The sequence below is a fragment of the Myotis daubentonii genome, chromosome 16 (genome assembly GCF_963259705.1).
Source record: "Myotis daubentonii chromosome 16, mMyoDau2.1, whole genome shotgun sequence".
In the NCBI taxonomy this organism is placed as follows: domain Eukaryota; kingdom Metazoa; phylum Chordata; class Mammalia; order Chiroptera; family Vespertilionidae; genus Myotis; species Myotis daubentonii.
This window is the reverse complement of record NC_081855.1, coordinates 57,613,484-57,638,112: the sequence shown is the minus strand read 5'-3', so window position 1 is coordinate 57,638,112 and position 24,629 is coordinate 57,613,484. Positions and strand designations below refer to the sequence as shown.

At 59.6% G+C, this 24,629-nt stretch overlaps 2 protein-coding genes across 7 annotated transcripts in view; one reads left to right on the top strand and one right to left on the bottom strand.

Moving 5' to 3' along the window:
• Positions 1–7,161, top strand: part of B3GNTL1 (UDP-GlcNAc:betaGal beta-1,3-N-acetylglucosaminyltransferase like 1) — a 32,278-nt gene extending 25,117 nt beyond the window's left edge. For 3 of the 5 annotated variants that reach the window (XM_059671631.1, XM_059671630.1, XM_059671628.1), the window contains 5 exons: positions 688–812; positions 4,752–4,887; positions 4,989–5,057; positions 5,424–5,498; positions 5,761–7,161. In XM_059671631.1, the coding sequence (XP_059527614.1) occupies positions 688–812; positions 4,752–4,887; positions 4,989–5,057; positions 5,424–5,498; positions 5,761–5,841 (486 nt within the window). In that variant the 3' untranslated portion in view covers positions 5,842–7,161. The remainder of the gene's footprint in view (positions 1–687; positions 813–4,751; positions 4,888–4,988; positions 5,058–5,423; positions 5,499–5,760) is intronic. The other 2 variants (XM_059671629.1, XM_059671632.1) reach the window with 2 other exon arrangements.
• Positions 7,162–7,650: 489 nt separating this feature from the next.
• Positions 7,651–24,629, bottom strand: part of TBCD (tubulin folding cofactor D) — a 99,262-nt gene continuing 82,283 nt past the window's right edge. For both annotated transcript variants that reach the window (XM_059671621.1, XM_059671622.1), the window contains 15 exons: positions 24,114–24,190; positions 22,677–22,758; positions 20,875–20,993; positions 20,521–20,609; positions 19,794–19,934; positions 17,967–18,050; positions 17,219–17,386; positions 17,008–17,146; positions 15,121–15,242; positions 13,087–13,164; positions 10,792–10,881; positions 10,381–10,468; positions 9,453–9,562; positions 8,380–8,464; positions 7,651–7,898 (listed from right to left, as the gene is read on the bottom strand). In XM_059671621.1, the coding sequence (XP_059527604.1) occupies positions 7,884–7,898; positions 8,380–8,464; positions 9,453–9,562; positions 10,381–10,468; positions 10,792–10,881; positions 13,087–13,164; positions 15,121–15,242; positions 17,008–17,146; positions 17,219–17,386; positions 17,967–18,050; positions 19,794–19,934; positions 20,521–20,609; positions 20,875–20,993; positions 22,677–22,758; positions 24,114–24,190 (1,487 nt within the window). In that variant the 3' untranslated portion in view covers positions 7,651–7,883. The remainder of the gene's footprint in view (positions 7,899–8,379; positions 8,465–9,452; positions 9,563–10,380; positions 10,469–10,791; positions 10,882–13,086; positions 13,165–15,120; positions 15,243–17,007; positions 17,147–17,218; positions 17,387–17,966; positions 18,051–19,793; positions 19,935–20,520; positions 20,610–20,874; positions 20,994–22,676; positions 22,759–24,113; positions 24,191–24,629) is intronic.

The window sequence follows — 24,629 nt, the reverse complement described above, 5'->3', positions numbered from 1 at the left end:
CCAGTCACGGTTCTAGGGCATCGGGCACTGTCCATGTTGCCGTTTCTCCCAAATTCACGTGGGCGGGAGGCGCTCGTGCGCTGCCACACGCCCTGCAGGCACCAGCCCGAGAGGCTGCTGAGCTCTGGTCCCGGTGCACGACCTGTTTCCACGATGGGACTTAGAGACGAAGGGAGCCAACCCGCATCCCTGTCAGCACAGAGGTGGCTGCAGGCCCCACACCTGGCTCTGGTCTGAGCCCGGCGAGCGGAGGGAGGGGGCCCCTTCCTTATCTTGTCCAGACTCGGAGAAGTGGACCTGTCTCACAAGACAGAACCGTGGGAACCCTGCAGGACCTGTCAGAGCCCAGGGCCTGCCCCTGGGAGGTCGTGTCTCAATGGACCAGCACAAGGGTTGTAGGGTCGGCTGGGAGGCGTGTGACGGGGGGAGGCAGGTGTCTGCCCCCCGGCCAGGCCGCCACGCTCCTCCCCTCTAGCTCCTTCTGGTCTTAAAGAGCTTCGTGTGATCACTCTCGCCCAGTGATGCCACCTGCTGGGTGGGCAGCTGGACGTGTGGTCAGCAGGCGGCGGCATCAGGGATCCAGGGGGGCGAGTGGCTGGCAGCCTCCCCGCCTCTGGCCTGAGGACAGATGCCTGGGGGGAGCACTGGACGTGCTGTGCGTGGTGGTGAGCACCCTCCTCCCCGCAGGGCGTGCCCGAGGACCTGCTGCTCTTCTACAACCACCTCAGGAAGGGCGGCGGCATCAGACGGGTGGACCAGAGCCTGCTCCTCTACCGCTACCACCCCAGCGCGGCCACGCACTCCGTGCTTGAGTACGGGGTCCCCGGCCGGGGCGGGTGGGACTCCGGGGACTGGCTGGGGCCCAGGGTCCAGTGTGGGGTGAACTGAGACGGAATTCACGCGTACGAGGTGGGCCCTGCACTCTGACGAGGCTGCAGGGGGCTAGGCACCCTCTTCCTTCACCCCGACCGAGAGAAGGCTTCGGTGGCAGTGGAGCCACACCCCTACTTGGCATCACAGGGAAGCCAGCCCCCTCCCTCCCTCCCTTCTCCCCCGTCAGACACAGTCCACGTTCCCCAGCTCCAAGGCCGCCTGAGTCTCTGCGCCGTGTGCGAGGGAGGCCGGCTGCTGGGACGGGCAGGGGGGGTGCGAGCCAGGTGGGTCGGAAAAAGGAAGAGTGTCTTTAGGTCGAACTGTGTGTTCCGTCTGTGTCACGTATGTGTGCGTGTTACTAGTGTGTCCCTCGGTTCCTCACCATCGTGCTGCTGCTCACTTTTGGGGACTCCAGACAGGTCAGTCAGGGGCCCTCTGCACACCCAGAGCGTGAGGCAGGGACCCGCGCTCGCGTTTCCGGAAGCCGAGCCGACGGTCCTCCTTTCCCTGGAAGGTGTGGGACCCTCTGTCCTGGGAGGTGTGATGTCCACTTACACTGAGGTCACGGGCGCCACGTCATGGTCACGTGGGTGCGATGCCAACTTTGCGTGTCGTGTGTGGGTCCCAGCAGCGACGTCCGCGTAGACTGGAGGTGCTGCTCACCGTGAGACCGTACAGCTGGACAGGCCCGATCCTCGTCCTGGTGGTGCCTGCGTTTGACACTGTAGCTCCAGGGACGCGCCATTGGGTTTGCTGTCGTGAACCTGACTCAGAGCAGAACCTCACCGAGTTCAAGGGAGACGCAAACCCACAGTGAGAGCTGGAGTTTCTGAGACTCCGCCTCAGTCTCGGATAGAAATGGGGCGTCTGTGTGGATGCCGGAGACTTGAGCAGCTCTGTCAACCAGCTTGACCCACCTGCCGGTTATGGAGGGAGCACGATACCAGCTGCAGAGTGTGCATTCTGCTAACGTGCAAGACAGGCACTACTTTGGAGCAATAAACAAATCTTACTAAATTTCAAATCGAGATCATACAGGATCTGTTTCATGTCCACACAGAATTAAATTAGAAATTATTAAGCCATTTTGAAAAGCCAAAATACTTGGAAATTGAGCAACCAAGGGAAAAAAAAAATCACAAAGGAAATCACAAAATTCTCAATGAAAATTAAAATGTTTGTAGAATTTAGCTAAAGTAGAGTTTTTAGTAAAATGTTATGACTTTTAAAACTTAGAAGATACTAAGCAATTATTTGAGTCTCCACTTTTAAAAGTTACTAAAGTAATAGCAAAATAAACTCAAAGTCAACAGGAAAATAGAAATGAACAGTGGAAGAAGGTGAAATTGACATGGACAGCCCTGGCCCATGTGGCTCAGTTGGTTGGTGCATTGTCCCTACACCAAAGGGTGGTGGTTTGAGTCCCAGTCTGGGCACACTGTCTCTCTCTCACATAGATGTTTCTCCCTTCCTCTCCCTAAAAATCAATTAAAAAAAAAAACAACAACAACAAAAAAAGGGACTGTCAATACCCCCAAAAAATCAGCAAAACCAACAACTGTTCAAAATAAAATCAATAAAATTGACATATCTCTTGCAAGGTTGATTTTTAAAAGAAAATACAGGTTACCAATATATTTGGAATGAAGGAGACCACTATAGATCTGAGATATTTAAAGTATAAATAAAAATTAAAAGTTAGACTTATTTTGAAACTTTCCATAAGGAAAAGCCAAGCTCAATGGGTTTACTGGTAGATATGTTCTATCAAAGATTTCAGAAAGAAAGGGTACTACCTAAAATCCATGCACTTCGCTGTGTAAGTGATACTTCCTTTAAAATTTAAAAACGTCTAGCAGTGACCACAGCGCTCTCCGGCCCGCGGTGTGGTGCTGCCCGGGTGATGGGGAGGGACCAGGCAGCAGTGCTGTGTCCTCGTCCTGTTTGCATGCCATACTTGTCTTTTATTTTGGGACCCCCCCCCCCCCCCATTTTGCAGCGCGAGGCTTTGCCACCCACAACACGAAAGAAGTGATCTCATGTTGGTTTCTGTGTGGATTAAAGTCTTTGCGCTGTGAGTGGGAAACCTCCCAGCGTAATGGGCTTAATTATGCCCTAAGGTTTGCCAAGAACTGGATTCCTTCAGACTCTCCCCAAAACCCCTCTTTTGAGTGGGCGCCAATTCTGGTCCTTTGTATATTAAATTAAGACTGGTCAGCACTTACATCATTTAACGGTTGTCACTGAAATACTTCAGACCCCAAAAGGCAGGAAGGAAAGTGTAATAAAACCTGGCCCACCCTGACCCCTCGCGCTTCCCCAGGCTCTGTCTCCTGCCCAGCGGCCCCCGTGCCACGCCCTCCACTTCCTCACACGTTCACTGTGTGCAATCTCTCTCTATACAATACCCTTAACCTCTTTGAAATGTTATGTAAACGGTAGCATTCTGCTCATTCTTTCTGAAAATTGCATGTTGCTTAACTGGAGTTGAGCTCTTGTCCCTTCGGCGTCTCTGCCTCCTGTTCCAACTCTGGGCCTGCTGTGCCCAGTGCAGGCTACCCGTGACACTGCCCCTCCTCCCCAGAAAGTTCTGGAAGTGCTCATCTGTGGGCTTGGGGAAACCAGTGCACTGGCCCCCGCGCTGCCCTGCCCTCGGGCGAGGACACTGGTCTCCAGCAGGCAGGGGCGGGAAGGGCACGAGTGTGAAAACGGCTCTGGAAGAGGAACGGGCCCAGGGCAGGAAGTGCCCACGCACATGTGTCCGTGGCAGGTTCTCAGTCTTGTCGGCTCACCCCGTGTGGTACTTTCAGACGGAGACCCTGAGATGATTCCAGAGACACAGGGAGGTCGTTTAATGACCACATTCCTCTGAGCCGTTTGGCTCTGTCCCTCCCTCAGGGCAGCCTTCCCGCCAACCCCAGGGCTGGTGCGGTCCCGTGTGGGCCCATGCCACCCCAATCCCCGAGGCTCTGAGCCGTGTCTGGTTGGCAGTACTGAGCTGCTCAGAGACCTGGTCTGGGCCATTTCATATCCTTGTAAACGTCCACAAAACTGGGCATTCTGGTGGGCATCTCATTCAATGTGTACCTCAAATGGAAGAAAATGGGCTGGTTAGAAAGAAGCAATTCAAGTCCCAGAAGTGGGGAGGCCCCGTGTCTGCAGCCCCTTCTCACCTCGCCTGTGGTGGGGAAGACAAGAGCCAGGGTGCCCCCCCACTGGCAGGGCCCCGGGGCACCTCCTGTTTCTGCCCAACCCAGGCGCGCAGGAACCGAGGGCCCCACTGGGTGCCTTTCAACACTGAGCTGACTTGAAAGAGGAAAAGTGTTAAAAGGGACTTCTTGCTCAGGACACCACATTCGCTAGAATTCACTTGCATGCGATCCACTGTTCTTTTGTCCTTAGAAACTTCTTTCAATTTTTTAAAAAAATATATTTTTATTGATTTCAGAGAGGAAGGGATAGAAACGTCAGTGGAGAGAGAGAATCATTGATCAGCCGCCTCCTTCATGCCCGTCACTGGGGATCGAGCCCACAACCTGGGCATGTGCCCTGACTGGGAAGCGAAGATCCATAGGTCGACAACCACTGAACCACACCAGCCGGGCCTCTTTCGTTTTCCTGGATGCTGGCAAAGCTGCGTGTCGTGTGGCCAGGCCTGCGTGGTGTGTACTTGGCTTGGAGTGTGTGTAGCTTGTGTGTTTCTTTCTGAAATGAGGTGCTAAGTGCCAGGATTAGGGAGTCAGCACTGTAACCCCCTGTAACGCCCACCAAGCCACTGCCCCAGGTGACGAAGACCAGGGCATATGCACCGAGGGGACGTGAACCGAGGGACCCGGCAGGCTGGGTGGGGCTGGAAGGGTCACGGCCTCGCTCCACAGGTCCACCATCTGGACCCACCGAGTCCGCTTCCTGGAAGAGCGGGCTTTGCCACACTGGGCAACCTTCACTATCTGGAACGCAGGCAAGCAGGGCCGCCGGCTCTACCGCAGCCTCACAGCAGAGGCGAGGCGCAAGGTGGGTGCCCCCTCCCCCGCCTCCTCTTCCCCTGCGCCCTCCCCCACCCCTACCCCCACCCCCCACCACTGCCCAAGGCTGGCGTCCTATGTCCTCCCCAGGTGGTTGCCTTCTGCGATGTAGACGAGAACAAGATCAAGAAGGGCTTTTACTGCTACGAGGACTCTCAGGTGTGGAGGCCCCTGGCGCCCCTGAGCTGGGGGCTGGGTCCTGCACGGGTCGCCACACTACACCTGGTCCACCTCTAAGACGCCATCCTGGACAGGCCACCTGGGCCCAGGCAGCTGCAGACACAGCCCCCAGACTCCTGGGGGGACTGGGGGGCCCCAGGGTAACCTGTGCCCACCCCATCTTTTCACTGGAGAGCCCTGCTCAGAGGTCCAGGTCTCCCACCGCCCACCTGGGTGGGTTCCGCGGCGGCTGTGAGGTGGCTGGGCAGGGGTGGCTGAGTCCCGGGTCTGGCCTGCGCTGTGCAGTTGGGAGTGGTACAGGGCTCAGGTGACAGAAGGAGCAGCGCCCACGCCCTCTTGTCTCAGGAAAAGCCCAAGCCCCGGGTGCCCATCCTGCACTTCCGAGCCGCCCGCCCGCCCTTCGTCATCTGCGTGAAGCTGGTGAGTGCTGTCCCCGAGTCCCTGCAGTGGGGGTCAGCTGTCTTCTTAGGGAGGGGCTGGGAGGGGGTGTCTCTCAGGACCCCAACCTCCCACGGTGACCCAGCCTGTAGGAGATTGTGGCCTCGCTTTCTGTTTCCTGTCCTGCCCCCCAACTCCCAACAGTGCAGCACAAGTTCCAGAGTGGACCTCCTGACAGGTGGCCACGGGGCCATGAACCCGGGAGGGAGGCTCTGTGGGACTCCACCTGCTGCTCCTCCCACAGGACCTTACTGGGGGTGCATTTGAGGACAACCTGAGGTCGCTGCACCTGCAGGAGGGCCGGGACTTCCTTCACTTCAGCTGATAGGCCACAGCAGCCATGGCGTCCTGCAGGTGAGAAGGGATCGGGGGCCGTCAGGAAGGACCACCATGTGGCCGTGTGGGAATGGCAGACCCCGCGTGGGAGACCTTCACCTGGCGGGGGGCAGGAGGGGTGTGTTCTGATGGGGTGGGATCCACACCCTCACCGGGCACCCGACACGTGCCCACACACTATGGCCTCTTCTGAGAACATTCGCCACGCGGAGTGCCTGCGTGTGGGCGCTGCCATCTGGCGCCGTCTGGGTGGACGTGCGCTCACCCGTCAAAGTGAGCACCCTGGGGTGCAGCTACTGCGCTTGACCTCAGGAGACGGGTGGGAGTCAGACCGCCCGGCGAGAACAGCTGTGCTCAGCGCCCGGTGGCGGGGCATCGGGCAGCAGAGGGCAAGGGGCTCAGGGGCCTGCCGGGGGCTGTGGCGGGAAGGGGGGCACATCTGGTTTCCTCTGGTTGGTCTCAGTTGGAAACGGAGCAAAAATTAGGGGAGCTGGCAGTTACTGCCCACTCCCGGGGATGGACTGGCTGCTGCAGGCACTGGGCAGGAGCTGAGGTTGTATGGCTGGTCTGGCATCGTCTGCGTCCAGCCTCCCAGTCCTAGGACCCCACCCCTCCCAGTGGCCGCACCCAGGCCAGGAGAACAGGTCCCAAAGAGCTTTTCCCTAAATGTGGGGTCTCCTGGTCCCGCCCATGCCTCCTCACGTCTGAGACCTTCTGCTCAACCCTTTCCTGCTGCTGGCGTCCATCCACAAGGAGACGGCTTGTCGTCGCACCTGGACAGGGGTTTGCACAGGACTGTCCCCACAGCAAAGACCCATCCAGCCCCGAGGTCAACAGTGGAAAACCAGCCACAGGCTGGCGAGCCCATCCCACCTACGGCTTGGCTTTGCTCTCCTTGACTCCCTTCCACTCGGCGCTCAGTCCTGCCACGTGGAGTCGTGTCCTCAGCACCAGGGCGAGCTGAGCCAGCCTCTCGACTCGGCCGCTGGGACTCGGGCAGCAGGGGCGCCACCGTGCGCACAGCAGCTCGCGGGGGAGCCCGTCCTGTGTGGCCCGCTGGGCTTCTGCATCGAGGACGGCTGCCTCCCAACAAGTGTGGGCGCCTGCACGGTCCGCCCCCCGCCCCCGGGACAGGTCCCTCCTCTCAGGCGTCTCCTGACTCTGCCTACACGCTTCCCGGCTGTTCTTCCCAACAGTTTCTGCGGGTCTTCCTGTCCGCGTTCTCTCCTCAGCCGTGTCCACCAGGTGGTTTAATCCATGGAGCATTTTGTCTTTAAGCTCTTCTGATAAACTCATTTTATATTTTGTATCTTTTGGGGTTTGATTCTAAAAATTTCTGGAATGTGAGCTTACATTTTAAATTCTCTCTGTGGGGACCAGCCAGCCTTCTCGGAGGGGTAGTGGGTTTTGCTCGTCTGCCCCTCGTCTGGGGCTCCGTGTTCGAGCTGTGGGTGGCCAGGGGAGTGTTCCTCCCTCCCCCCCAGCACCAGGTGGAGCCTGGGACAGGGATGCTCTGGCCGCACCTTTCTGGGAGGAGGCCTTGGTCATTCCCCCTCGTGCAGAGGGTCCCAGCTTCTCTTGCTTCCCAGCCCTCAGGCACACACGTGTGATCTTTTGCTCTTGCCGCTTCTGGCTACAGGGTAGGTTGTGAGAGGCGGGGATTCCCTCCAGACCCCTCACCTAGACTCAGGTGGGCAGGCAGAGCAGGAGAGGGCCTAGGACTCTCGCTGGCCTCCAGTTTACGCCCCCATCAGGCTGTCCCCCCATCACCCTCGCTCACAACAGTGTCAGACAGACAGACTGCTCAGCACGTGATTTTATACGATGTGGACGCGCGTTTAAACAGACAAAAGCACCGACACAGGGTCAGTAGAGCGCAGGCGCCCGTAACAAAGAGCGCCCTATGGTGACGAACTCCGCCGCACGTTTCAGCAAGGGCCGGGGTTCTGCACCAGGTTTCCTGTCCTGAGCGGCATCTGGCGGCTCCTCCCAGCAGACGGCACAAGCGCTACTCGGCTCCCAGGACTGGCCTCAGCGGACAGCAGGCTGCAGAGCACACAACAGGGTTAGTCAGGACGGCCAGCACCATCGCCCGCCCGCTTTGGGCTCTGCTTCCCACAGGAAACCGAGTTTGGGCCTTTTCCCCAGACGTCCCAGGAGCTGACACCTGTTCTCCCTGACCACACCCATCTGAGTGCAAAATTTTCCTAATAAAAACGAAAAAGCACATTTACTTGGGAAGCTGATACTGCGTGGCCTGTACACAAGGAGACGGGAGCGTCACAACGCTCCTCCTGCCACCTCTGCCCGCGTGTCCCCTGGGGGCTGACAGATCAGCACCTGCCCTGCACCAGGCTCCCGGGGGGGCTGCCATGTGGGTGCTGCCCTCCCCGGGTCCTGAAAGCCAGGAGGACCCAGGTGTCTCGGCTGGAGCTCAGGACAGTAGCTCGTTGGAGCTGTTGGGGGGGCCTGGCCCGGAAAGGGCCCCGGGTGTCCCTGGCGCTGCCCGAGGGGGACGTGCAGTTACCTTGGGGACCAGCTGAGGTCTGGGCACCCCGAGGAGGTCACACAGGCGGTTCCGATGGCCTCTTACGAGCAGGAGCTCCAAGTCCCTGTGGGGAGAGAACAAGTTGGCTTCAGCTGCAAGAAAGGCCCACTCGCTTTAGTCAAACCTGCCACAAACCTTAGTTTTTATTTTTTAAAATACGCTTTTATTGATTTTTTAGAGAAAAGGGAAGGGAGAGGGAGACATGATAGAAACATCAATGATGAGAGAGAATCATTGATCGGCTGCCTCCTGCACACTCACCACTGGGGATCGAGCCCGCAACTCGGACATGTGCCCCAAACGGGAATCGAACCCTGGCCTCCTGGTTTATAGATAGGTCGACACTCAGCCTCTGAGCCACGCTGGCCGGGCTGGGGAATTTTTTTTTAAACAGAAAGGGATTAAATTATAGGGAAGAACCTTCCCCCTCTGCCCAACACTGAGGCAAGGCTGCGCACAGCAGCCCCCGCTGCAGCCACGCCACACGGACACAGCACACCCTCGCGCAGGACGAGCCTCCCACACTGCACCCCACTGCGTGGGCAGGAGCCCAGTCCCCGTGCAGCAGGCCTGGGTGCACCAGTGCTCATCGCGCCCAACGAGAAGCAAAAACATTTGCCCATTTCACTTAAAAAACATTGCACTTGGTGGGGAGGGGAGTGTGGGGGGAGGTGCTAGAGGTGGTCAACGGGGGGAAGGGGACATATATAGTAATACTTTCAACAATAAGATCTTTTTAAAAATTTGCACGTGAGAAAAATAATTTCACTTTGAAAATGTCACCCCTGAGCAGCTGGGAGGCACCCTGCTGCTCCGCGTGTGGCTGGCACAGCCCTCTGGGTGCGAGGGGAGAGCCTGAGCTGGACAAGCGGGGAGAAGCCTGTTACAGCCTCCACCACGGCCGCCTCAAACCCAGAGCCAAGGCCATCGAGGGCTGGGAGCCTCGCTTTTCCCGTTCCCTTTCCCTTCGGGGGCTTTGGGGAGAGACGGGGGGTCAGGAAGGGAGGTTGGCACGACCAGCGTCCTGAGAAGGGGAGGAGCCGAGCACTCACCAGGCGGTGTCGCTGAGCACAGCCATGACCTCGTCCAGGACGTCCGCGCCCACCACGCCGCTGTAGGTGAGCAGCATCTCGTACACCTGGCTCGCTGTCGTCTTGCGGATCTGGTCGGACAGAGCATTAGTGAGAGGGGGACCCCAGAGTCTGACTGAAGCCTGAAGGACGTGCTGACCTCGGATCCTAACTTGGGAGACCTGACCGTGACCGCCCGTGTTCCCACGACAGCACGAGGCCCCCTGAGCCCCTGCGATCCCTCCAGAACCTGACAGGCCGGCCGAGTTCTTGTCGCTGTGCCTCCCGAAAGACCTGCCCTCATCAGGGACACGTCTCACCTGTTTCTGCCCTAGGATCCCTGTGGGGACATTTCACAGAGCCACCCCAGGGTGTAAGCCAGCAGGTCAGTGGGCGGAGACCTGCCTTTCTGACGGGTGCTGCTGGAGGTGCGGGCTCCTTTCACCCTTAGGAAAAGGTGACATTTCCCTGACGAGCATCCTTTCAGCCCAAGGCAGGGATTTCTAGGAAGCCTGACCCTGCAGGGGGCAGTTCTGGGTGGAGGCATCACTCGGGGTGCGGAGCTTCCAGGACCCCCCTGCCCAGGGCCTCCTAGGGGGGTAGTCGGGGATAGATGTGGGGGGTAGGGCCTCACTGTGCATCACCCTCCCCCCAAAAAGACCACGAAAGTCACACGGCAGCTGCTGCTCCCGAGACTTGAGGGTCCACACAGCGGAGGACACCCCACCACACGCCCCTGCTGTCTCAGGAGGTGGAGTGAGGCAGCGTCCCACCTGGACCAGGGCCCGCTCGCCCCAGCACCCGCGACACCGGCGCCCGCGACACCGGCGCCCGTGACACCGGCGCCCGCGCGCAGACCACGCAGGCAGTCCCTGGGCAGCCCGAGGGTGGGCTGTGGTCGCTCACTCACCACGGGGAACGGGTGGCAGAGCAGGAGCAGCAGCTGCAGCAGGACTTTCCTCCGCACGCCGCCGGGGAACTGCGCCATCCCACAGAACCTGCCGGCCGCACACGGTGAGCGCCCTGGGCCCAGCCAGCCGCCCGCGGCGGCACAGATGCCAGAGCCGTGCTGACCCCAGGCCTCCGGGTGGCGCTCCAGTTTAGTCACCACGATCACTGCAGATCGAGGCATCCAGACCACCGTCCAGATCTGTCTCGATCTCCAGGGTCGGGACACTCCGCCGCCCCTCAGGCCGAGGTCACGCGTGGTCAGGGCTGGGGACACGGCTACAGCTTCCCTCTTGTTCTCAGGACTCTACACGGCCGCAGGGCTTCCCAGCCCCCTCCCCGAGCCCGCCTGTGCCAGCCTGCGTGGACTCACACGGCGATGCTGGACCGCAGTTTCTGGACGTCCTTGGACTTGCTGGTTTCCGCCTTACAGAGCTCCAGCAGCTTCACACAAAAGGGGTGGCTGCAAGGACAGCACAGGCAGGGGGTGTGATGACCAGGTCACCTTAACTGGCTCTGGTGCCGCGGAACCAGTGCCCATCAGGCAGCAGCAGAAGCCTGGCCCAGCGGGTGCGGCGGCCCAGCCGCTGGGGACCTCACAGTCCAGAGACCCTTCCCACCGGCTGCTGCCCTCTCACGCCTGCAAGGGGAGCGGCGTCCCGCCTGCAGCGTCGTCTTCTCAGGCCTCAGGCTCCTTTCACGTGACATTTCAGACGCAACATCCAGACCACAAGTAATGAGACCCATGGGGAAACGAGAAACTGCATGGGAACCCCATGAGGACTGCAGCCCAGAGCCACACAGACGACAGCGGACGGGAGAGGGCAGGCCCGGCAGGAACTGCAGGGAAGCCTAAGGGACCCTTCCGACCTGGAAACAAACCAGATGCGCGGAGACACCTGAAAACTACAAAACCCCAAAACAGGTCCTGCACAAATACACGAGGCAGGGATGACCCGTCTCAGACACCAGCAGGTGGGGACAGACCCCAGCGATGGCGCAAAGGCAGGAACGGCTGCCGGTGCAGGGGTGCAGCAGGCACGGTGGGATCCCCAAGAATTGGGGGTGTGGGGGGGGCTAGTGCCCCGAGGACAAAACCCCAAGAGGGGGGACAGCTAAAAACTTCCTAGAACAAATGAAAACCAAGGGAACCACAGAGCCGAGTTTAACAAATCCCATTAAGACACACGTAGGAAACCTGACAGCCAGGCACATGAGGAACACAGGGACGCCAAGGAGGACATCGCACGAGGGGCAGGAAACACCCAGACCGCTTCCAAAGGCCCAGGCGTCCGGACCGGGCGGGAACGGCCAGCCCGCCGCGTGCAGCCCAAGAACTCCTTCGGTCGGGCCCTGCCAAGGCATGAGGGGCGAGTTCGTTAAATGTTTGCCCAAATACAGAGGTCATGTTTCCGTGGGTAATTCTGTGCGGCCCACAGTGAGAACAAATATCCACGTGGCCCTCAGCAGGAAAAGGCTCCACACCCGAGACGGAGGTGACGCCGAGTTACAGGAGGCGTCGGAATAAAGGAAACGCGTGTGTGTGAGTGTGTGCGTGTGTGTGTGAGTGTGTGCGTGTGTGCGTGTGCGTGTGTGCGTGTGCGTGTGTGCGTGCGCGCGTGTGTATGTGTGTGAGTGTGTGTGTGTGTGCGTGTGTGAGTGTGTGTGTGCGTGTGCGTGTGTGTGCGCGCGTGTGTGTGAGTGTGTGTGTGTGTGTGCGTGTATGTGTGTGCGTGTGTACGTGTGTGTGTGAGTGTGTGTGTGTGTGTGTGCACGCTAATCCCCACCTGAGTGTATTTTCCCCCACTGACTCTTTTTTGAGAGAAAGAGGGGGAGGAAGAAGGGGGGGAGAGGCAGGGAGGGAGTGGGGGAGAGAGAGAACAACTGGTTGGTTGCCTCCTGCACACACCCTGACCACCCTGACCAGGGCTGGGGATTGAACTGCAACCCAGGTATGTGCCCTGGACCAGGAAATGAACCTGCGACCCTTCGATGTGAAGGCTGACACTCCAACCACTGAGCCACACCAACCAGGCAAGGAGACATTTTTTAAGTCCTGAAATAAAACAGCTGCCTAGAGTTCTGTGAAAAACACTGCAAATGAAAACGAGAAAGCATTTCCCAGCAGACCTCACTAGGAGAAATTCTGAAGAATGTTCATTAGGCAGAAAGAACAAGACCCCAGATAGGGATTTGGGAGCAATGAGAGACAAAAAAGTAGTAAAATTGTGGGTAACAAATACTACAACCAAACAACAACTAAAAATGCAGAGGGACCCATCGGGTTCCAAGTCCTTGGAATTGGCCAGGAAGAGAGAGAAATACTGAACATTAGACGGACAGGGTGACCATGAAGAGAACAGCAAAGAGGAAAAAGTCCCAAACAAACCTGAGAGGAACCGGCAGAGGCCATAGATGCCACGCCTGGTGCCTCCACCCAGCTGGCCGCTGCTCCGTCCACTGCGGCAGCCACAGGCCCATTGCTGCTCCCCCCTCAGCTGCCCAGCCAGCCTCACGGGGGCATTTTCAGGGCATGTAGAAACCACCTGAACACACTAGGAAATAATCCCTAAAATTCTGATCTCTGGCCTGATCGCTGTTTCTTTAGAAGATGAATCACGAGGCTTCAGCGGTCAGGCAGCCGACGCGGGAAGAAACGAACACTCACTCCTCCTCTGCCGTGAAGATGTCGAAACAGCCGTTGGCCAGCATCTGGTCCAGCATCTTGAGCAGCGGCACGGACACCCTGCGGGGAAAGGACGTGCTGTGAGCCCAGGGGCCACCGAGGGAGAAGGGAGGGTGTGTGGAGAGCGGGACACTCAACCCCGACACCGCCACAACCCCCCGACACCGCCAACCCCCCCCAACACCGCCAACCCCGACACTGCCAACCCCGACACCGCCAACCCCGACACCGCCAACCCCCGACACCGCCAACCCCCCCGACACCGCCAACCCCCGACACCGCCAACCCCCGACACCGCCAACCCCCCCCTGACACCGCCAACACCCCCCCCACACACACCGCCAACCCCCCCAACGGCGCCACCACCCAGTCAAAACCTTGCAGGGGGTTGTCAACAATGGGAAGCCCCTTCTGAACTTTGTAAGAAACACAAAGGATCAAGGGAACCCCACCCCCTGGGAAGGAGGGGCAGGACGGCTAACAGCTCCACTGAGAAAGTTCTGGTGAAGCTCAGGTTGGAAAGATGCGCAAACGGATCAGAACAGCCCTTTTCTGGTCGCACGAGCCCACAGATCAGCTTCCGAGGAGGCGACAGCTGCGCCGTGACCCCACCAGAGCCAACGCGTGCACGGGCACCGCCCGGCACCACACAGGTCAGAGCCTGAAACTATAAAACAGCCACAAGAAGCCATGAGAGAAAACCTCGAGTCAGGGAGAGACTTCCTAGATGTGACATGAAAAACACAGCCCAGGAAAGAACCAGTGGGCACATTGAGTTCATCAAGGTGTGCGGCACCTGCTGAGAGGGACAGACAAGCCTGCCAGTCACACTCTGAGACGCAAGGCCAGGGGCGGCGGGGGGGGACCCCAAGCCCAGCAGCCGGAGAAGCCGAAACAGGCGAAGATCTGAGCAGACACCAGCACAGAGGACTCCCCCCGACCAGGACGCGGCTACACCCCCCACATCCCCAACATCACGGCCACGGCAGCAGTGAGGACAGACTGCAGGGGGCTGCACACGGGGTGCCAAGGGGGCGCTGGGAACGTGCAGATGGCATCAGCAGGAACGTAAATGGCACGGTCACTTTGGACAGTCGACAGTGTTTTTAAAATTTAATACTGTCCGACCACGGGGCCCAGCCAGTCCAGCCCTGGCCTTTGCCCAGGAGAAAAGGGGAGACGCCCACGGAAGACGCGTACGGAGGCGCTCACTGCAGCTCCAGCCGGGACGGCCTCCACGTGAAACAGCCCCCGTGCGGCCCAGTGAGCAGAGAAGCGCGGTGCCACCCCGTGAGCCAGACAAGGTGCTGGACCAAGAAGCCGGCGCAGAGGGCACAGGCGGCAGAGTCCAAAGAAAATTCTGGAAAGTGCCACCTATGCTGGGTTGGAGCCTTGGGGCCGGGCAGAGGGGAGGAGGGCTGGGGAAGCTCTCGGGGGTGGGGGTTGTGTCTTGACTATGGTGACGGCTCTGTGGAGGCCAACAGGACTCCAACTGGCACGTTCCACGTGCGTTTCACCAGACGTGCTCACATCCGGGCTGTTCACAGAAAGAGGAGAGGCCACGCTGCGCTGCGTCTGCGCTTCCCCCAGCAGGAGAGCTGGCGGCTGCTGCAGACCCCGCGAGGAGTGGCCCACCTGCCCAGGACCATGTGGAACTGAGTCCGGCCACAACCCTCTCGGAGGGCTGGGTTCAGGACCTGCAGAGTCCACTCTCTGCCTTCGTGGGAAAGCAGTGAGCAAAACCCGACAGCAAAACGTTTAGAACAAAGACCCTTTTCTCACCGTGATGCCCAGCCCGGCTCACTGAGCGCCTGTGCCACTGCTCAGGGGCCATGGTCCGGGGCCACTACCTGGGGGAGCACACGGGCACCTTGCACTGTCACCTTTACTTCCAACCTGCGCAAACCCCGAATCCCACAGGCCCAGAGTGCAGGCTGCAAGGGGCCCCGAGGGCGGGTGGCGATGCCCCGGCCGGCCGTGTCCATGGCCCTGGCCTGTGCCTGCCCTGCCGCGTACCTGTCGTTGAGAAGGTTGTCCTCGAAGACCTGCAGGAGGGTCCCACTGAAGCTCTCCAGGGCCTGCGGGTCGTTCTGAATGCCCTTCATGTGCGCGAACAGGCTCTGGGTGGAGTGCCTGACCTGCAACACAGGGACCGTCCTCGTCCTCGTCCTGTCGTGAGGCCGCCCCCTTGCCACCACCTGCCCCTGGGCCAATTGCAGTGGCACGCAGAGTGCCCGGTGGCAGAGGAGGCTGAGCCCCAGAGGGTAGGGCCCTTGCCGACGCCCGGCCAGACCAGCATGAGCCGAACCATAGCAAACGCCTGACACGGAAACGCTCCCTCCAGGCGGCAGCACCGCCCGAACCCCCACACGCTATCACTCAATGGATAGCCACAGTGGGGTGGTCAGGGGCTCCCCGGGAAACAGGGCAGGAGGCCAGAGCGGGGCCTGCAGACTAGAGGAAGGGAGTGACCCCTGCAGAGGAGCCACGCCGAGGCGGCAAGACTGGGAGCAGCAGGCAGCCAGGGGCCCGAGACTGGACGCCAGCAGCCACCAGCTGACAAGGAAGCTGAGAGACTGACCAGCCCGGCGCACGCCCAGGGGCCTGGGGGCCGGCCACAGCTGGTGTCTGCAGGCAGCTTCCCTCGATCACCAAACGGAGAGGGTGAGTCCCGGGAATGAGTCCGCAGAAGCAGAGAACAGACCTAGACCTGCCCCACCCTGTGGGCACCACTTTTAGGACCGAATGTAGGAGAATGCTATGTACTGATTTTTAAAGATAAAAGCACAATTATAAAGATGAACCTACGATGAACAAGCATGAGAAACAGATTTCAGAACAAAGTGAATGACTGGTAACAAAAAATACAATCGGTGAAACCAAAATCTCACGGGGGAGACAAGCGCAGCCGACAGAAAGCTGCGAGGGAGGCAGACCCGGTGAGGACGCGGGCACAGCAGAGAACAGACGTGGAGGAAGCGGGAGCGCAGGGGCAGGCAGGGGAGAAGACGGGCTGAGACTGTCCCCAAAGTGCCAAGAACCCTGGACCCAACAATTCACAAAACAATGCATTCCCACCGGACCCATCGCAGTGGAACCGAACCCCAGGTGTCACGTCCAGAGAGAGCAGTGCCCACTGCAGCGGTGGAAGTGCGGACAGGCACATGGACCACAAGGACGGGGGTGGGAGGGGCTCCGCAGGTCAAACCGACCCTTTTTAAAAATATACGTGTGTGTGTGTGTGTGGATGTCAGAGAGGAAGGGAAAGGGAGAGAGAGAGAGAAACATCCATGATGAGAGAGAATCATCGATGGGCTGCCTCCTGCACGCCCCACACTGGGAATCAAGCCCACAACCCGGGCCTGTGCCCTGACCTGGAATTGAACTGTGACCTCCTGGCTCCTAGGCCGACCACTGAGCCACGCCCGCCAGGCTAAGCCGACACCTTTTGAGGGTCAGGGAGTGCGTGAGCACCACACCAGCAGAAACATGACAACGGAAACTGGAAACACGGCCTCCCCGGGAAACACAACGCACAGAAGCAAAGGGACCCAGGGCACCAGGGCGTCGGCCGTGGGCAGGCGGCGGCAAATGTGGCGGCACAGGGCGGGGGCCGGACCACAGAGCACGCTGGCGGCTGAACGCGCCGGGAACAGGAATTCGCCACAACGTCCCGGCTCCTGAGCTCCCCTCCTCAGAGGTGGGGGTTCCCCAAGCCGCCCTGGGGACCCTGCCCTGGGAGCCTGAGGCCAGGAAAGGAGCTGTGCCGGTGACGCGGTTTCCCCAGGGCAGCCCCGGCAGCGCACGTCCCAACGCCACGGAGACGTGCTGCCCCAGCTCCAGGACAAACGCCCGCCCAAAGCCGCTGGATTGGGAAAGAGGCCGGGCCAGACGCATGCTCACCGTGGACTCTGTGAGGCCGCCCACGGACACGGCCAGCCCCAGCAGCACATGGTAGCGGTAGGCAGGCAGCCCCAGCAGCCGGGTGATGCGAGGGAAGGCCTGGGATGGTGCGGTCCAGTTGACAGAGGCGGCCTCGGACCTGCAAGAGAGCCACAAGCTGGAGGGGCCTGCCCTGCCGCCCACTGCGATCTGGCACCCGGACCCTCCGTACCTGGGGAAGAGCTGTTCCAGTTCTGCCCGGTGGGGCACGTGGGGGACGGTGGGGCCGGCTGAGCCGGCCGCGTGCAGCAGCGTCATGAACACGTGGGCGGCGTGTGCACGGAAGTGGTCTATCTTCTCGCTGGCCTGCTGGGCCAGGCAGCACATGACCCGCTGGCAGCTGCAAACCAAGAGCCCAACGGTAGCACAGCTCCAACCCGAGGGCGCCCGCAACACGGCTGCAGGTCAGCACGGGCCTGGCTCCCTGCCCACATGGCAGGGCCCCCACCACAGCTGAGCTGCCGCCAGGAGCCTAAATGCCAGGTGGGCAGCAGGTGGGGATGGGGCACAGGGGAGGAGGCAGAAAAGACAGGGACAATAAGGGGGACACGGAGGAAAAGGGCAGGAGGAGGAAGGGAAGGGCGGGGCGAGGGCAGGTGGGGCTCGGGAAACGGGATTTCCACAGACGCAGCAGCCCTGCAGAGGGCATGGAGACGCCGCAAGTGAGGTGCCCAGGGGCAGCCCATGTCCCGGGAACTGACAGGAGCGGGGACAGCCAGGCCCCCAGCTAGAACAGGCACTTAGGTGCAAGGGCCCAAAGCCTGAGGAGTGGCCCCTGCCCTGGCCTCGCCCAGGAATGGCTGTCCCCCTGCCGGCCTGAGCCCCGACGGAGGGAGAGACCGGGGCCTGAGCCGCGGGGTCAGGAGACGGGGACAGGACAGACCCTCTCCAGGCACAGGTGGGTGCATCCCAACACTCACGTGGGAGCCTCGATCAGCTCTGGCTGGTCCCTCCCCAGTAGAAGTGTCAGGTCCATCAGACTGGTCATGGCGGCCTCGCGGACCCTGAGGGACAAGGAGGGATGGGGGGGGGGCGGTGAGGAGACCGCTCCCGAGCTTGAGGTGCCCGTCAGCCACGTGCGGGAAGGGGACTCGGAGGCCTCAGCCGGAAGCCCCTACGAGCAGCCCTCCTCCGAGAGCGCTTCCTCCACGACAGGCGGACGAGGACGTGCCCGCAGCCAGCGGGTCCCAGCCAGCGGGCAGGTGCTCGCAGAAACAGCACTGGTTTTCCAAGAACTTTTAATGCCAAACACGCCCGCCCCGCAAAGCCCTGTCCCAGCAGAACCTCGAGGGCCTGGCCTGCCCTCCCTGGGAGAACGCGCAGAGCGGCTCCTTCCCGCTGCCCCGGGGCCCCCAGACCAGGACGCTCTGTCCACGCGGAACACACTGTCCACAGCAGCTCCCGGGAAAGGAGACAAACTGATACAACTTGCAAAGCTGCGCTCACACTAGGACTGGCCTAACGCCACAAAGTACATTTCTAACTTGGGACACTGTGCACTCAACCCAGGCAGGACACCGGTGGGCCACAGGGATCACGGATACAACGGCCCCACAGGCCTGGGGCACCCACCCTCCCACCAGGAGTGAATGGGGCCCATCGGGGAGGCAGCCTGTGCTGCTCAGAGTGAAGAGGGGGGCAGGGTGTGGGCCTCGGCCCAGGCCAGAGACTGACAGGAACGAATGGCTCAGATGCCAGGGCGTAGCCACCGGCAAACCGCTACTCAGGACACATGATCTCTGGAGGCGCCAGGGAGCAGGCAGAGTGTGGGAGCAGGAAGACCCCCATCTCTGTGGGCGCAGCACTCACAGGGAAAGGCTGGGGGAGGGACACGGGGACCCAAACCTGCACACACCCGCAGGGCCCTCGCCAGCTCCTAACTGGTCAAGCACAGGTGAGGGTCCGAGGTCCTGACGTCAGCAGCTGGGGGACGTGTGAGCAGGAGGAAGGGCCGGCCCAGCCGCTGCTGAGGGCGCTCGGCGACCTGACCCCCCACGTGGCCTCACGTAAGGAACCCTACCACCTGCTCAAAGGAAATTACACAACCCAAGGCCTCTACAGTTCTGAACTCACAACCTCTGGATTTAGGTAAAAATTAAAAGGAATGTTAAAAACAAAAAAGGACCGCCCAGCTAATGTGGCTCAGTGGTTGAGCATCGGCCTATGAACCAGGAAGTCACAAGTTCGATCCCTGGTCAGGGCACAGGCCCGGGTTGGGGGCTCCATCCCCAGTGTGGGGCGTGCAGGAGGCAGCCGATCAGTGATTCTCTCATCGTGGACGTTCCTCTTTCTCTCTCCCTCCCCCTTCCTCTCTGAAATCAATAAAAATATATTTTAAAAAAGGAAGACCAAGTGCTAAAGTGATGAGAGACGACAACAGAAACAGACCCGGGTGCCAGGTGCTGGTGTGATGGGTCGCGCCCTTAAAATAACCACGAGGAGCGTGTTGAAGAGAAAAACGTGGAAACAATAATGACTTTCTGCAAAGAATGAGCCTCTCTGAAGACGGACCAAGCACTACAGAACTCAGACCCACTCTCTGAAACAACACCTTCAGGGGCTGTGCTCTGGCCCAGGTCCTCCTGTCACCCACACGCCCCGCATGCCTGGGCTCTGGCACGGACGGACCCGGGGGGACCCTGAAGGGGGACCCTACGTCACTGCGTGCTCTGAAGGCAACCACAGCGGCAGCTGGAAGACCAGGGAAAGCCCACCACCGCCCTGGGCGGGCGCGCAGGCCGCCTCACCACGCGCCCACGTCCCCGCGGCTGTCGGTGGTGTAGTCGCGCAGACAGTCCAGCAGCGTGCTGTAAATCTGGGACACGTTCCCTTTGCACACGACCTCATCCGGGGTCCCTTCTGCTCTCACACCGACAGTTTGGCAAATCCTGGAATTAGAAACAGCTCATGTCCGCCCGTCCCTCCAGCCCGATGGGCTCCTCCTCACAGGACACGCTCAGAGCAGACTGGCACCTCCGAGGGCGACGCCGACGCCCAGCGTTCCCTCCCGCTACCGCCCCTCCTCCGAATCACACTCCCTCGTGTCTACAGCCTGGAAGGCGAGTGGTGCCTGGGCCTTCCTGCCCTCTATCTGGGCAGCAAGGGGACAGTGTGCCATCAGGGCCTGGACAGCGTGTGGGCTCCACAGAGCTGGGGGGGGGGGGCAGACAGCGCATCCTACATGCGTGCGTCTGTGACTGAGCACCAGACACCACGCGCACTGTCCTGCCCTCGTCCTTGGGGCTGCCCATCTTCAAAGTGGTCCCGTGTCCTAAAGGGGTGGAGCGAGCACACCATGGGCTTGATGCTCCCTAGAATTAGGACAGAACTGTTAATGTTCTTTCCAATCCGTCAAACAGAGAAGAAACTAGAAAACAAACAACAGCGTCTGCTCTAAGCAGATTCGTCACTGAGCGTGGGCTCCAGAGGACCAGCTGGGAGCCACGCCTCGGACTTGGGAGGACGGAGACCCACCTGGCGATGGCCTTCACGGCGTCCCGCCGCGACTCCGCGAAGCTCACGTCCTCCGAGGAGAGGGCGACGGCTCTTAACCCCGCGAGAACCTGAAAGGCAGCGACCAGTCACCCCACGAGATCCACGTTCTTTCCCGCAAGTGGAGGCTCAGCCCTGGTGCTGCCGCCCGAGCGAGCGCAAGTGCCTGCCCCGTCCTGGCCGGGACCCTGCGCGCCGTCCCGTGATCAGGCAGCAGCTCAGCTGCAAGTCAGGTGTCGTCTGGGGATCCGCCCCAGGGAGAGATTTCAGGTCCGTCTGGGGTGGATCCGAGAGACACCGGGCAGGGACCCCCTCCCACGCTCAGCTCAGCCTCACCTGCTGGAGCCTGCCTCTCAGCAGGAAACCTGGGAGGGCGCCCAAGGCCATGGCGAAGCCGCAGCGCGTCATCTCCTCCGGGCTCTGCAGTTCGGCGAGGTACTTCTCGACCAGCCCCTCTGAAAAGAAGCCACAGGGTGACGCGCTGCGGCCCCGGGTCCCCTGACCTGCTCTTCACAGGCGTTTCAGAGAGAGGGGAGGACGGACTCAGGCTGCAGGGGCAGATGTGGTTTCAAAGTGGAATCAATCAAGAGATTTATAGACATTTTATTGGGTGGTTTTAAGGTTTTCATGAGCAATTCCAACAAATGATTTCACCAGAAAAATAAATCCAAGAGGGCGTTGAGAATGGCCCACACGGGCGTAACTCTCATTGTTTACTCACTGAGAACACAAATGCTCACTGTAATGAGGGCGAACGCCCCGGCAGGCGGCTCCGTCGGCTGGAGCATCGTCCCATACACCAGCAGGTGGCGGGTTGATGCCCAGTCAGGGCACATGCCCGGGTTGCGGGCTCGACCCCCAGGAGGGGCAGGCAGGAGGCAGCCAATTGATGATTCTCTCTCATCACTGATGTTTCTATCTTTCTCTCCCTCTCCCTTCCTCTCTAAAATCAATAAAAATGTATTTAAAAAATAAAATAAAGTTCCATTTGTTCATACACTACACTGACACCTGTGGTGGAACTTCGAGAAGACACCAGTAACATGAAAAGACCCACCTCCCTTCCCCCTTACAATTCGCATGCGTTCCCAAGGTTCACTTCTGAGCATTATTTCTTTCTGTTTTCAGAATGGTGTGATGTGGTTCACTGTTCTTAGGCAAAAAGCAAAACGTGATCTTATCCCAATTTTAAAAACAGACTAAACACAAAACATTACTGTCTCTTTAAGTTAAACTGCCCGTGGGAAGGAGGGCTAGTAGAACACTATTAACTGGGAAAGTCTGACGCACGTTCACATTCCACAACCTACACCAGCGTTTCCCATGCACCTGAGGGGCTGCACTGCGCGCCCCACGGAGCAGCGGGGCAGCCACAGCAACATGGCACGCGAGCACGGAGCTTCCTGATAAAAGCAACTCTGAGCGGACCCCAGGAACGGCCTGGGCGAGGGGCGAGGGGCGCCGCAGCGTGGAGGGTTCTGGGAAACTCGCCGGAGCCGGGCTGTGTGGCGAGGCAGCGGCGCGCTCGCTGTCCCCATGAAGAGGAAGGACACGCGCTGGGAACATGCTGCCGTGGTGCACAGAGCATCCTAAGAACACATTTTACCATAAAATACAAAAGCCAGTGACGTGATCGTGGCTGTGGACGGAGCCCCAGGAGAAAGCACGGAGCCAGCAGGACGTGAAGCAGACGCTCGAGTGCAGAGCCAGGAAGGGGCATCCGAGCCAACTCACGGCGACAGCGAGAACGAAGGCGATGAAGAGCCCAACAGAAGGGAAGGCAGCTCCCTACACAGAAGTGCTGCCTCCAGAGCTCAAAGCGGGAAGAGCTCCCGTAAAGTGTGACGTGAGCAGACGCTGCTGAGACAAGAGCTAAACAGGAACGTCGTGTCCCAGGGGCGTTCGCACGGGAAAGCCGGCACCGAGACGTCGGAGCGGGAGACAGCCAGCCTTTCCTGCACAGCCTGCCAGCCTGGGGCGGGAGAGCGGGCAGGCCCAGGAGGCGCCAGCGCCCACCCGTCCCTGCTAACCTGCGTGTGCACGCTGCGGTGGAGGAAGGGAGCCGAAACCAAAACCCAGACACCCGAGCTCCCCACCCCGCCCCGGAGGGCCCGAGGGTCAGCACGGCAGCCACTCACCCTGCCCAGCGGAGTCCGCCTTCCCGGGCTCCTCCGTGTAGTACTCGCCGCAGAGAGCAGCCAGGGCAGAGACAGCTGCTTCCTAGAACCGAGCAGGACACAGCACCTCAGCCTCCGGGAGCCACGGGGGCGGCCAGGCTGCTCCGCAGTCAGACACAGAAGTAAGCTACATCCTTCCGTCCAGCGCGACTGCGTGCGCCATCTGTCAGGCAGTTAAACCTTTAACATTTTTTGCAAATAATAAACTGAATAGAAAACTTGATTATTTCTTCCAAACAATGCAAACTCCATGTCTTATCAAATGAGCAGCTAATAACAGAATGTGAGGTGATGAAGGGAAAGGCGTGTGCACCATGGGCAGGAGCTCTGAGCAGGCTGTGCAGGGCCTTTTAGAGAGGACTTGGGGGCCCGGGGGCCTGGGAACAGGAAGGGCCCTCAGCACCGATCCCCAGGCAGAGCCACACGGAGGGGGAGGGGGGGGGGAGCAGGGGGGTGACAGGGACTCCAGATCCTCTCCTGAACTCCTGGCTGCAGAGGGACCTGCAAAGAGCCGACGCCAGATTCCTGCGTCCTCTCCACTGGCCAGGTCGGGAGCAAGGCCACGGAGCTGCCAGGAAAGAGCTGCTGGAGCCGGGCAGGAGGGCCATGCGCGCGGGGAGGGAGCTCAGAACGAGGTGTCACTGGCACCAATCGGCAGCAGGCTGCTCCGGGATCACTGCTTGTGTGAATGTTATGGATGTTCTCAAAGGAAAGTTTGCAGCACTGATCCTGATGCGCTCAAATTCAACTAGTAAAACGGTGCTTCAGTCCTACAGAATGGCAACGTTACCCTTAAAAGGGGGCTGACGAAGCCTTCTATAACCCAGCAGGAATGCGGAGACACACAGGAGAGCGTTACACCCTCACGTCTCCGTCCTCAGTACGAAGCCGAGTTCCTCCCAATGTCCTGGTGATGGTCAGTGCGGGGAAAGGACGGCTCCGCCCCCCACACCCAGCTGGCCCCGAGGGGCAGCCGTGGCCCTCAGCCACCGGGACGCACACTCCCGCAGAAATGCCAACTTGGCATGCGCGGTGGGACTGGCATCGCACACGCAGCTTCCACCCCTAAAGCCCTACAGCGCCACAGAGTCACAGTCGATGCGCAGGAGAAGCGCCAGGCCAACAGGAGCAAACCAGGAGCAGGAACTTAAAAGCTGCCCGTTCTGGTCAGCAATAGCTGCGTTCGTTTTCCTGATTGCATGTTCCATAGACAACACCATCCAGACAAAATCCAAACAAAATCGTGGCATCGTTCAGTTACCCATTAGTGCATAAAAGGGACCATAATGCAAAAAAAAAAAAAAAAAGGGACCATAATGCAGTCTTTTGAAACAAACACTAAAAAAGTAATGTCGTTCTCGGTACAGAGCAGCCACTGGGAAACCCTGCTCCCCGCACCTTGATCTGTTGCCTGGAATGACTGGACACATGGTGGAGGTTTCTCAAGGTGTCGCTTATCAGCCACTGCCAGCCATCTGTCACAGAAACAGAGAAGACCGTTTCCCCGATTAAGAACAGTTCGGTGAAATTAAAGTCAGCAACAAACAGATCTTCTACCTCTTAAATCAACGTAGATGGTAAACAAGAGGTGAGTCTGGAGAAAATCTAAAGTGAACTTTCTCCAGGTTGTACAAATTCCGAGGGCCTTGGTTTAAAGGGGAAAGGTCTCCTTTTTGCTGCTGAAATGCTAAAACTCTTACCATGGGAAAATTTTGTTGTTTTGTTCTGTGGATCCTCACCCGAGGATATTTTTTCCAACGATTTTTAGAGAGAGTAGAAAGGAGGGGGAGAGACAGAGAGAAACATCGATGTGAGAGAGACACATCGACTGGCTGCCTCCTGCACGCACCGGGACCAGGGCGGCGGAGGACGTGCCCTTTGGCAGGAATCAAACCCAGGACCCTTCAGTCTGAG